General features: G+C 47.2%; 1 protein-coding gene and 1 long non-coding RNA gene across 8 annotated transcripts in view; one reads left to right on the forward strand and one right to left on the reverse strand.

Moving 5' to 3' along the window:
- The window catches only part of ZEB2 (zinc finger E-box binding homeobox 2), a 135,949-nt gene that overhangs the window by 119,678 nt on the left and 3,671 nt on the right, over positions 1–12,600 (reverse strand). Inside the window, exons 1-3 of one of the 6 annotated variants that reach the window (XM_037027776.1) lie at positions 11,303–11,374; positions 9,861–9,927; positions 8,597–8,738 (exon numbers count right to left, since the gene is read on the reverse strand). In XM_037027776.1, the coding sequence (XP_036883671.1) occupies positions 8,597–8,669 (73 nt within the window). In that variant the 5' untranslated portion in view covers positions 8,670–8,738; positions 9,861–9,927; positions 11,303–11,374. Of the gene's footprint in view, positions 1–8,596; positions 8,739–9,005; positions 9,027–9,621; positions 9,712–9,860; positions 9,928–11,302; positions 11,387–12,600 lie in introns of those variants that run through there. The other 5 variants (XM_037027777.1, XM_037027774.1, XM_037027775.1 and 2 more) reach the window with 5 other exon arrangements.
- Positions 9,814–12,496, forward strand: LOC118974379 (uncharacterized). Of its 2 annotated transcripts, none has more exons than XR_005063884.1 (3): positions 9,814–9,902; positions 11,323–11,473; positions 11,577–12,496. It is a non-coding gene; the product is annotated as an uncharacterized LOC118974379 (long non-coding RNA). The 2 variants fall into 2 exon arrangements; XR_005063885.1 differs by lacking the exon at positions 9,814–9,902 and adding an exon at positions 10,561–10,833.

Consider the following 12,600-nt stretch of genomic DNA (forward strand, 5'->3'; position numbering starts at 1 on the left):
GCCTCTTGCAGCTTTTGGAGTTGAAGCCCCTTCATCACAAACTTCTGGTGTCTTTTACAGGAAGGAGAGAGGCCCCAGCTGCTTCATTCCCTCTAGCTACCATAGTCTAATATTTTAAAAGCTGGAAATGAAAATAGCTTTTCTAAAGATATTTCCTGGAATTTTTAATGTGCTGCCTGATTCCTTTCTCTTTTTTTTTTCCTTGCCAATTATAAACCACCATTTGGAGGGCTTATGAGCAATGTAAGTCCACTTCATCTAATTAAACCACATTGTTTTAAAAGCTTGAACAGTTTTCATGTCTACAAGACTTGTCTGAATAATAAACTGTTAGAGCCAGAATTCTAAGTGTCTTTGGAGAGCTAGGATTTTATCTGCTGCGCGCAAAGGGCCAGGCACTCAAAGAGTTAAAGAGTGTTCCCGCATTGCTGGGGAGGTTAATATCACAGCTGCCTGGTAAAGCATTATCCCCAGTACCTCACTTAACAAAAGCCTCCTTTTGCAAACAGACTCCCACTTTCCCCTCAAAGTGTCCAAAGGTGTTTACTGAAGTAAATCTGCCTAAATCCTTCATTGCTTGGGTCATGGGGGTGGATAGGAGGGGTGGAAGGTGTAGGGATAATCTCTTTTTGTAAATTCTGTAAATCTTCTGGGAAAAAAAAATCAGGAATCTGTGTCACATGCTCTATGCAACTTCTAATATCTCCACTAGTTTTGCTCCTATAGGTGAAATCTGTCACAACAGTTACCCGAAAAGCCACATTTCCAATTCTTCATCCTGCTGTTTGAAGTGACTGCCCTTCCAAAGTTGTGTGTGTGTGTGTGTGTGTTGCATGCTTAATCTAATTGTTGGAAAAAAAAAAACTGTTGGTATCTTCAAAGTGGTTTCAGAAAGAGAGAAAAAAAGACAAGACAGTTTAGGAGCAAGATAATGTAGCTGAAAAGTTATCACGAGAGGTTCCTGCTCTTGCTGTGGTCTCAATGCAATACCATTAACTGCACGTTACTTTTGCATGTTGAAAATGGAAGCAAATAACACAGTAAAACCTCACAGGTCCGCCTGCGAGGGCTTAAACAGTTCCCAGGAAGAAGGAGCCCTTTAGGCACAACCCTTCTCTCTCAACAGAACGTGAATACCACCAACCCCTTCCTATAAATCTTGCAGCATCCAGTTTGAGATACAAAAAGGCTGTCATCTCACAAATGTTAAACATACTAAAAAAATCTGAAAAAAAAGTATGGAGAAGGTGTGAAAAACGTGGCACTTTACAGCCCTCAAAGCTTTTTAAAATAGAACAACTTTTCCCCCTAAAATTCTTTTCAGAGAATTTTTTTTTTCCTTTTTGGCTCATTTGAGAGTTTCTTTCTTGGCTTTTTTCCCCTTTCATTTGAAAATATGAATTATCATAAAAAGTCAGGGGAAAAAATGGGAAAGTCTTTTCCAGTTTTCCTGAAGATTTATCAGTATGTTCGGGCACTTCTCCCTTTTTCTCTGGGCCAGACACCCATCACTGAACCAGACCAGGGGCCTCCGGAGACTTTAGCCCTTCTCTGTTTCTGAGCGGTCTCCAACTCACACCCCCCACCCCACGCCCATCATGCCCTCGCCTCCCCTGTCTGATGGTAAACAATCAGACTAAAGCCAAACAGTAGGCAGCACTCAAGACTAGGAAGCCCACACACCTAACCCCAAGTCTAACAGGCTTCTGGGGGAGAATCTGATCCCTCCCTGACACTTTTTACCTCAAGTGTTGAGCGGGTGGCCATGAATAGTACAGACATGCCATCTTGTAACACTATATGCCTGTCAGGAGGGACAGGGCCTGGTTGAGCATCAACTATATAAGGCTGGTAACTAGGGAAAGCCCAACAAACAGCCACAAACACCTAAGTTATTTTACTCAGCCACTACCCTATGCCTCCCTTCTCTACTCTTTCCCCTCTCTCTCTCTCTCCCTCTCTCTCTCTCTTTCTCTCTTTTCATCTTGGCTTTCTGTGGCAGAATGCAAATGGAGCCTGCCGGCGGTGAAAGGGCTGAATTGTGATTAAGAAGAAGAAGAGCTCCTTTCTTTGTTCTCCCCTCAGGGGATGTTTACTGGGAGAGACACAGCGGATCAGATATGAAAGGCATTCAGGTCAGCATTGATGTGAGCGAAAGTGAAATCATACCTAAGGCATTCAAAAGACCGCCGTGTCAGGGGTTCAGCTAACGGTGCAGCTACTGTGTGTGTCTTCTCGGAGAGGCAAAAATCTTTTCACAGACTGACGATTTTTTTCTTCCTAATTTACTACAAAATTACAAAAGTTTTACACCACCACCATCAGCCCCTGTTTACCTCCCACCAGATGACAGAAGAGTTAGTATTTTCTCTCTTTATGGACCACACGCGAAATCAGACCAACTTCTAATAAGTGTACTCCCTAAATGAACCAGCGAGGCACCATCTGAACTGTGAAGCCTTTTTTTTAAAAGCAGGTGTGTTCATGTGCATTACATAAAACATAATATGGCAGGGAGAACTGATTAAAGAGAAAAAGCCAAAAAACACAGGCCTGGCTGCCTATTCCTCTTGCCTCCCTCAGAGGAAACACAAGACAACACACACAAAGTATAAGAACAGTACAGGACACCTTCAAATAAAATTCTTTATTTACTTTGTAACTACTAGTTACACTTTTCCTGAGAGCTTTCACTCTGACACACTGTCACCCAGGATAAAAGTATTTGGCACATGGCTATTAAGGCAGAGACTTCCATAGAGTCTACTGAGTATTATTGCTTTCCTTAAAAAAAAAAAAAAAACGCTTGATGAAGAAATACTTGGCTCTTACTTTTTAAAAGTTTACACTCCCTACAGCCCAAATAGTCATTCAATAGATTTTCCAAGTGGTAAGCTGATGCTATTGGCATAAACAGAGCTACGTAAATATATACCAAATTCACAAATCACAGCAAACACACAAATAATGAGGAGGTGCCTAGATGTTTCAAGGTTTAGAAATGAAAAGGAAAATCACATTTCATCTTCTGATTGCTAAAGAAAGAAAAGAAAGGGGGGAGTAGGGCTATATTTATTGGTTTTAAATCATCCTTCCCTCTGCTCTGAATTATTTTTTTTTCAACCTTCACATCTTGGCTAAAAAGCATATTGGGGCTATGTTAACATCTGCTTTTGTGGTGACATTTAATTCTGTATATTTTCAACTAGTGTTTCTGCATCACAGATTTTCCTCCTTTATCTCTTTGCTCTAAAAAGACAACCAAAGAGCAATCAAAAAGGTGTCTGACTTGGCCATTCAGACAATTGCCCCCTTGTGGGAATGCGGGAATGAATGGTACAGTGGACACCCCAGCACCATTGACGTTATAAACATGTAAATGAAACACATTAGGGCAGACAATCAATTGTCTGTGAGCATTGCAAACCTGCACTCCCTCTCTCTGTGACAGGCACAAAATAGTGTCTACCTTGGGAAGCCAGGGTGCTGGAGAGGAAAAGGACAAAGAGGTCCCTTTCACACAGAAGAAAATGCACCTTAAAAGCCTTGGAAGAATGCAGACGACAAAAACTGTTGTAGGGAAAAGAATCTCCCACATCTTGGAATGAACGCGGCTCTGCTGGAGAGCTAGCAACACCCTGCTTTCCTACCTTCAGGGCACACACATTTTTTCCCAGGAAATATTCTTAATGCAGTATTAGGGTCTTTGATAACCTCTTGGAATTTTCTTTACTTCGAGCTAATTAAGCTAGCAAGAAAGGAAGCATCGGAAACATATGACATAGCAGCTTAGTGGGGAACTTTTAATCTTGGCTTTATTCATATTGGAAAATAAAAGCTGAAAGATGTGAATTTATTTTTATTTGGCAACACAGAAACAATGTAAAGTTTCAAATCTTCAGCCAACCCTTACCCCTGGTGGAGCGTCAAGCCATGATGCCTAGTGGCTCTGCTACGAAGATAGGCACGTTTCTTTCCCAGTTGACTTGGTTTTCCCAAACCAAAATAAAACAGATAGTCAGTCTATATGCATAGCCCCCAGCCTCGTGTGTGTGTGTGTGTGTGTGTGTGTGTGTGTGTGCGCGCGTGTGACAAAACTTGCAGATCTTCACAGACAGAAAAGGATGGAGGTGGGTATCTTTGGAGCGTCCTTATAACTGGTTGGTACCTGCCACACAAACTGCCTCTGAATGCTTTCAGTGCCAACAACACAGGCTTCCTATTAAGCTCATTAACTTCAGGAAGAAAGCTAGTAGCAAAAGACTTTCACACTTGCAAAGATAACCCAGTCTGAACTGACTATAATCCGAAGGAAACTTCCCTGCCTCAGTGTGCACTGAGGGGCTTTGAAGTGGAGGCTGCCCCATCCCAACTTCACGTCCCAGAGAGGAGCCACATCCTGTTGAAGGGCTTGACTGCATTTCTTTTCCTTTTCAAGTAAGCACCTCTGAGACGGGAGCCACCGCAGTGTCCTCCATGGCCTCTAAGCATCACCACCAGCTCCTCCACTCCCTTCAAGGAAGTGATAAAAAATGAGGACTTCTCTTAAACACGGATATTCATTTCTGCTCACCGCTTGTTCCTCCTCTAAAATCCAGAGCCCTCAAAACGTCCAACTTTACCGCTTTCTTTATCACTGAAAACCAGAGACCAAAGGCGTTTGTAAAAAAATCTCCCCCACTCCTCATACGATCCCCAAACCTTTAGCTGAAACTTTGAAGAACAATCAAATCTAACTTTTCTTTCTTCCATCTCCCTGTTCCCTCCACTCTGAATCCAGTTCTCCTATAAAAGACAACTTCATTCTCTTTTCTGAAACAAGCAGTTTCTGGATTTGATTTTGTTACAGCGTGCAGGGGTACATGCAATTTTTCAGAGTCTGGTGCTGGAAGGTGGTGGGCTGGGGAGGCAGGCCGGTCTTCCCAGGCTCCGCAGGAGGTAGGAGGGAAGCCGAGGCATCCCCAGGAGCCCATGCCCGCTTCAGGGGCTAAAGCAACAAACTTTGCAAGTTAACAACCGGGCTGTGCCAGTGGCGGCAGCAGCCGGGCATCTGGAGCTCCTAGAGCTCATTTCTGACTCCAAAGCTGTGTGGAGATAGTGGGGTATATCAGGGGAATGGAAAGGGGGGTGGGTTTTCCCCTCCTCTCCAGCTTCAGTGAAAGTGTTACAAAGTGAGTCAGGCGACTGAAGATCATCTGACTGAACTTTCTTGAAACGGACACACATTCTTGTCTGTGAGGACTTGCTTTTTGCCTCCTTCCCCCTCACCCCTCTCCCCCTTTCCTCCTGCACATCTTATTTTCTGGGAAGAGATTTCATCCTTTCTATGTGGGGTAAAGGAGACTGTCTGCTATGGATTAACTTGGCCCTGGTACTGTCTCTGCCAGGCATCCTTTTAGCTTGAGAGTCTCTAAGGCTGAATTTTAGATTCCTGTTTCTCTCTTTGTACATTTGTTTTCCTCAAACTGCCTCCTTCTACTTTGCTTTTTAATAATTGTGTAAAGCCTCGAGTTCTAACCCACGGTTCTTGACCGGCTTTTTTTTTTTGCATGTATGTGCGCACACACACAGCTTTACACATTTTATCTCCTTGACACCTTAGTCTATATATACTCTGTTGACTTCATTAAAATTATATAAAGTGCCATTTTAGTTTCCTGGATGACCATCTTTTTTTTTCTTTTTTCCTTGCAGCTTCTACTTCTATGATTAGTATTGCCATTATTTCTTTCCAGGAATTTCTATATGATTTTGATAAGCATCATCATATTTAGCGTTATCAGCAAAGACACAAGCTCAAAAGTGACATCTTTTCCATGAATCCAGGAAAGAAGAAAAATCCACTCAGTTCAGATAAATCCAGGCAATTCCCAAAGGGAAAGGCATTGGATACATGCTTGATGAGAAAGAAAATGAAAAAAAGGGGGAGAAAACTCTTCTACCTGCTTTTCAAAACCAGGACATTGCTCAGTCCGATTAAATCCAAATAAAAACACTGACCAGTAACCAATTCACAGCATGTTTTGCTGCAGATTATTTGGAAAAAGAGGCAGATAATAGTCAAACTTTGAGAAGCTGTAAGAGATGGGCAGGCCTGCTGCTAAGTGTGCAGAGGCTGGGCCAAATGCCTCGAAATGTGCAATTCAACTTTCTCTTTCGGAGCATTGAGGTTTCTCCCAGGTTAGTGGCTGGACAGAGGGGAAATGGCTGCATAATCCATGGGTGAGCCCCTTGCCTGGTACTCCCCTCCACCTGTGACGTCCCCAGCAGGCCTCCCTCTCTGAGAGACACCCCTCTTCTATAAAGGTTCCCAGGAAGCCTGGAGCCCTGAATTTCCCCAGACCTGGGCTCTGGCCTGACCTCACTGCTGGGGCCAGGCTGCTCAATGGTGGCAAAATCCAGAAGGCGGTGGAAGGAAGAGAGCAAGAACAAACAAACATTCCAAATAGTCTCTTTTGCAACAACAACAACAACAACAACAAACACTTCTGGGAAACTTGCTTTAAATCTCATTCTCTTTTCTTGCAAAAAAAAAAAAAGACTGTTTAACATAAGGAAAAATAAGCCTCCTTGACACAAAGCTTTTGTTATCCAGTTGATCAGCAACGTGCTTTAGATACTTGTTGTGGGGGGGGGGAGCCTCACAACAGACATTGATTTTAGAAAATCAATAACCAACATTTAATAAAAGGTACAGAGGAAACACAAGAGAGGAGAGGGGACACTAGGTGTAATTTTAGTGTCTACTAAATTACCCAGTGATGGGTAAGGGGAGGGCTCCTGTTTAAGGACCAGCTTAAATAATGCCAGACACTTGAGTGAAGAAAAAATTAAATTGAGAGAGAGGGGGTGGGGAGGGAGGGAGAGAGAGAGGGAGAGAGAGAGAGACTCAAAAAGACGCAGCCTGAACTGGATCTTGGGGAAGCAGAGCGGAATATATTATTGTACTTGTTTTTTGTAGCACTAAGCCAAGCAAATAGATCAAAGGCAGCACAAAGGGAAAAGGCAGGATAACGTAACGAAGAGTTTCTGACTAAATTCCTCTATCACTCCCCCATATGGCTCGACACCTCCACCACAACAAGCAAATGACACACACACACACACACACACACACACACACACAAAACCTAGAGAGAGAGAGAGAGAGAGGGAGAGAGAGGGAGGAACAGAGAGACAAGGTGAAGCCTCATTTGTCTCTAATCAAAATTCTCCGTCTTTGTGTTTTTTTCCCTCCAGCACCCCACACTGCGCCCCCAGCCGCCCCCTCCCCGCGCCGCGCAGCTCAGGGGTAGGCTGGGGGCGCGCACAATGCTCTTCTCTAGAGGAAAGTTGCTCCAAGTGGGCCCCAGCGGTCCCTGCGAAGAGCGGGCTGGGCTCGCGGGAGGCCGGAGGCCGGCCGGCGCCTGGTCCCCGGGTCCAGCTCCAGAGAGTGACCGCGGTCCCAGGCAGAGTGATCCGGTGGACAGCAATGGGAGCGAGAACTTTCATTTCCCAGGCTGAGCTGGCGCTGGTTCGCTTGTTTTGGGGGCTGGTTTTTCTTTTTAAACTCAGTTTCCTCCTCAGCTCCCCCGGTACCCTCTCTGGTCCCCATCCCTCTCCCCTCCCCCAGGTTCCTTCTGCGCTCTTGCCAATCACTTTTCTCTTTTATTCCCACGATTTTGCTGGGGGGGTTATACCTAGGGGGTCTCTCTCTCTCCCCCTCCCTCCTACTCCCCCCCCTCTCTCCCCTCCTTCTCTGCCTCTCTCCAAGGTGGACCTAGGAGACTGTCACCGCTTTAATCTCCCATCTCCCATCAGCGTGTCCCTCTCACACCCCCCATCTTCTTCCTCCTTCCTGACTCAGCCTAGAGAGCGGGCTCCTGACCACGTAAAAACTGCCCAGAGAAGTCTCCCTACGCTCTCCGACTCCGCCAGTCCCCGGCAAGGGGCCAGCGCCCGCTGGAGAAGTGCCACCCGCCCCCAAGCCCGCCCGGACCCCGCCAGACCCCGCGCGGGGCCGGCCGAGTCCCTCCCACCCCAGAGTCCGGGCGCGCCCAACCGGGCCCCGCTGCCCGCGGACCGTTACTTGGCGTACGGAGAGGGAGCCGGGCGACTCCGGCAAGAAACTTTAAGCCTTGTGGAGGCACAGCCCCTGGACCCCAGTCTCTCCCTCGCCGTCCTCCGCCACCCCAGCCCTCGCCCCCGCCCCCGCCCCGGGATTCCGCACGACCGGGCGCCCGGGCCCCCGCCCTGCCCGGGCCGGACGCTCCCGCAGCTCGGCCGCGGACCCGGCGGGCCAGGAGCTAGCGGAGCGGGAGGTGGAGGGAGTGCGGAGGCGGGGGCGCTAGGGGGCGGCGGGGCTGGGGGAGCGGGGCCCCGTCCGGACCCCGGCGCTCGGAGCCCGCGGCGCCCGACGCTCACTTTGCCCGGCACTTCCCCAACTCCCCCCGGTCCCCGCTCCGCGCGCGCTGGGCTCCGGCGCCGGCCGCGGAGGGAGGCTCGCCCGCGAGCCCTGGGAGCCGCCGCCTCGGTTCCCTTTCCCCTTCCCCTCCCTTCTCCCCGGGTCTCGAGCCGCGGAGTGGCCCGGAAAAGTTTGGTTCGGGCCGGTTCTTACCGTTTTTCCTCCTGGGATTGGCTTGTTTGCGCCTCTTGCACCGGGGGCCATCCGCCATGATCGGCTGCTTCATTGATAAGAGCGGATCAGATGGCAGTTCGCATGGACTCGGCGCCCTGCTTCGGCAGCACGCAGGCTCGATCTAGCAACCAAACACAGCGACAATGTGGGCATCGCCCGCGCCCATTGAAACGCGCGCGGGCCGCCCAGGGGAGCCGGGCCAGGGCCCCGGCGAGCACCCATCCGCGCCCCCCAACGCCAAAGCGAAACTTCGGCGGCCCCCTCCCCGCCCCCCTACCCCAGCCTTGGCCCCGAGGCGCTTTGTGTTTGTTACTGTTTGGTGTGTCGCACCCGCGAGGGGATCAGAGAGACAAGAATTACATCTTCAAAATGAGTCATAACTCCTGACCGTATGAGGGAATGCACACGGCGGTACAGTAAGGCTGCTTGACTCAGGGCTAGGCGGACCTTTTCCTCCGAAAAGTCCTCCGCTAGGCTCGGGAACTTGGGGTGAGGTGAAGCTTTCTTTCGCTCTTATCTTGTCTCACCCCCACCCCACTCCCCAGAGGAAACAAACAAACAAACAAACAAACAACCAGAAACAGCCCGCGGAGGAAGCACACTCGGGCAAATTGATAATAGTAATTATAGGAAGCCCGCTCACCCCGCGCCCCCTCCCCTCCCCTTTTGGAGTTGATCGAGGCACGGTTTCTTCCTCCCCACACCCCCGCCCCCAAATTAAGATTTCCCGTTTCACGCCAGAGCAAAAAATATAATTATAAGCCTCTTTGGACACTGTCCCTCCCTCCCTACCACCTCCACCACTTTGACAATATTTACTTAAGTACTCTCCCCCCCTCGACTTCACTCACACACATGGTCCCCCACACTGCTTCCCTTAAATAGTTCCAGTAGAAAAAAAATTTTTTCCCCTTAAGAAAGGAAAGAGAAAGTCCAACCGCTACAGCAATACTTTCAAGCTCTGCTAAATGATCATATCCTTTCTGGCTTCGAAACTTTTGTACCTAAAATTCGAGAGAGGCGCTGCATTTTTTCAGCTGAAACTGTCAAAACTTGGAGAAGGGGGACCTCGGAGGCAGGCAGGAGAGAAGGAGAATCCCGAAACTCCGTGGAGGTTGGGAAGATGCTGTGCCTCGAGGATTAGTTTAAACAGGGGGCTATAAAAGATGTAACAGATGCAAACTGTAACACAGGGCCATTAACCCTTTCTCTGCCGAGCACACTCAGTCCCCACGCCCCGTACCTATTGTCTCCCGTGCTGGAAGCTTTGCGGAAAACCTGGAAAGTGAGTATCAGTTTCCACACGTTTGCTGAGAGGGGTGGGGGGTGAGGGGAGCAGAGAGAAGAGGAAGTGAATTATTTAGAAAGCACCTTGAATTTAACATAGGCATAGTGGGAGAGTTTTCATTTAAGTTTGACACATTTTGTCATTTCTTGGCTCTCCTATTAATTTGAAATTGTTGGGAAAAATCCTGAAACACAGAAATGGTCACACAAGTGTCTGGGATGAAACAGCTGGCCTGTCTGTGTTCCTGCTGAGACTTACACACAATTGCATATAAATACATGTTTAATAAAGTAAACTGCTAGTTTTATGAGCATATGTGTGTGAGGAAGAGACAGGGCATTTATGCTGTAAACTTTATCTTTGCCTGTTATTTCTAACTCTGGGGTTAGTAATAGTGCCTTCCTTATTATAGGGGGAGCATGTAAAAAATATATATATGTGTAGGTGGGAGATAAACACATTCATGTTAGCAGGGCTCACCACTGTTCCTGGGAACCCCTGCTCACTCTCTCGACTTTTCAGTGCCAAAGTATGGGATGGGATGAGTGTGTGTATTTGGCTCCTGTTAAACCCATCTATATTACTATGCCATTTAAAATACAATTTCAAAAGTTATTCTTAATTTAAGTCCCTGGTATCCTGACAGCAGTTTTCATCCCAGCTGTAGTGACCCCCAGCACCCCCCAACTTTAGTAAACGACTCAAGTTCCATGAGGACTTTCACTTCTTTATTTATCATCACAGAAGTGAGGTGTTACTTCACATACATACACACACACACACACACACACAAAGAATGAAATAAAGAAATGAAACTCGCTAAGCAGACAAAAAAAAAACCAGACACTTTCTGCTTAGAAAACAGCCTTCTCCGTTGGGAGAGGAGGATGGACTGCCATGTCTAAGAGAAAGACTTGCCCCGAATTGGGTAGGTTTGTATCGATCAAGTTTTGTCATTATTAACAGGTATTTGCCAAGTTGTAATTGCTGAGTACAATGAATTGAAACTAGATGCGAAAATAGAACAGGATCCCTCCCCTTGGAGAGTTTTTATTCCAATTATATAGTTCTCAGGAAAACTTTTCATAGCTTGGTAGCAAAAGGCACCTTGGGTTACCTGAATGGACAGGTACAGGGCAAATTATTTGGGGGAGGGAAAAACAGGGAGAGAAGGAAGCAGAGAGAGAGAGAGTGCGAGCAGGAGTGGGAGAGAAATCGAAGAAGTCACTCTTGGAAAAAGATTGCCATAAAGGAGCTAAACCCACCTGAAATTCCTACCCACAGACACTCCTTCTCACTTCGGACTCACATTCTCACTTGAAAAGAGAAAAAGAATAAAAGGAGAGGGGGTGATCATACCAAAAAGGAATAAAAAGAAAAGGGAAAAAAAAACCTACCTGAGAAGTCTTGTTTGTAGTTTTGGCCAGAAATGGTGAGAAGAAAAAGCATGAAGAAGCCGCGAAATGTGGGGGAGAAAAAGGTGGAAGCGAAGAAACAGCCTCCGGAGCAAACTGTACAAAACCTCGCCAAGAGTGTCGGGAGGCAGGACCGTTATTCCTGCGGAGCAGGTTAGAACTGATCTCTTTTAGCCACTCCAGGAAACACAACCTGGGGACGGACTGACGTGTTACGCCTCTTCTAATGACATTTTTTTCTTTTTCTTTTCTGTAGGAGAGAGAGAGACCCTGAAACACGCGCCACCTATCTTTGTGGGGAGGGATAATTGAAGCGCCCTGAGCGTGAGCATCATGTGAAAACGTGATCGCCAAGTTTCTCTCTGGGAAAGGATCTGGGATAGATTATACCTTGAAGTCTCCGCAAAGGCTTTAGTGGAAGAAATGAAATTCCACCTCCCTCCCTTCCTCTCTCCCTCCCTCTCGCCTCCCTCCCTCCCTCCCTTCTCCACGCCCCCCCCCCCACCCTACTCCCCCCTCCCCCAGTCAAGCCTTTGGCATCATTATCCTCATCACTAAATCCTACAGCGTACTGGGCGGAAAACGGTGCACACCATTCACAGAACTGGAGAACTCCAAGGGGCGAAAGTTAAAGGGAAAGATCCCGGGTCCTCAACTCAGATTGCTTCTTCATATACAGATATCTCTAATGACCAGATTGGAGATGCACATTAAGTTGTGTGGATTTCTCAGCACAGCTTCTGGAACTAAATTCTTTGCCCTTTCTCTCTCTCTCCTTTTTAGAAGCCAGAACCGGGGTGTGTGTATGGGGGGGGGCGGGGGGAATGCTGCCTGTGAATCGCATCTTAGGGTGCGTGTGTTGTTGTGTGTGATGTATTTCTGGATTACATCCTCAAACTAAAAAAGTAGTTTGGAATTTTTAAAATGGGGTTTCTAAGTAAATTAGCAGAGAGCGCTGGGCTGACCATGTCTGAATCCCTCTACATCTCAGGGAGACCTTACTACAAAGTGAGGGAGTGCGTGTAGTCAGGCAGGAGGAACAGGAGAAAGGCCATAGAGGAACTTAGCAGGGAAGGAAGAGCATGATATTAAACAGCATGGGGTCTAAGTTTGGGGGTATATATATTTTTGATATTGCAATTAAAGTAAAATTAAAAAGAAAAGACTCCACCTTTGCTCTGAAGGGATTGGTTATGTAAATATGGAAGGGATTTCCTGGAGAATACAGCTTTCTACTGTATGGTTAATTAAATAATCACTCAAAAGCTTCCAATGTGACG

The sequence above is a fragment of the Sturnira hondurensis genome, unplaced genomic scaffold (genome assembly GCF_014824575.4).
Source record: "Sturnira hondurensis isolate 20B ecotype Veracruz unplaced genomic scaffold, ASM1482457v3 Scaffold0019428, whole genome shotgun sequence".
Taxonomy (NCBI): domain Eukaryota; kingdom Metazoa; phylum Chordata; class Mammalia; order Chiroptera; family Phyllostomidae; genus Sturnira; species Sturnira hondurensis.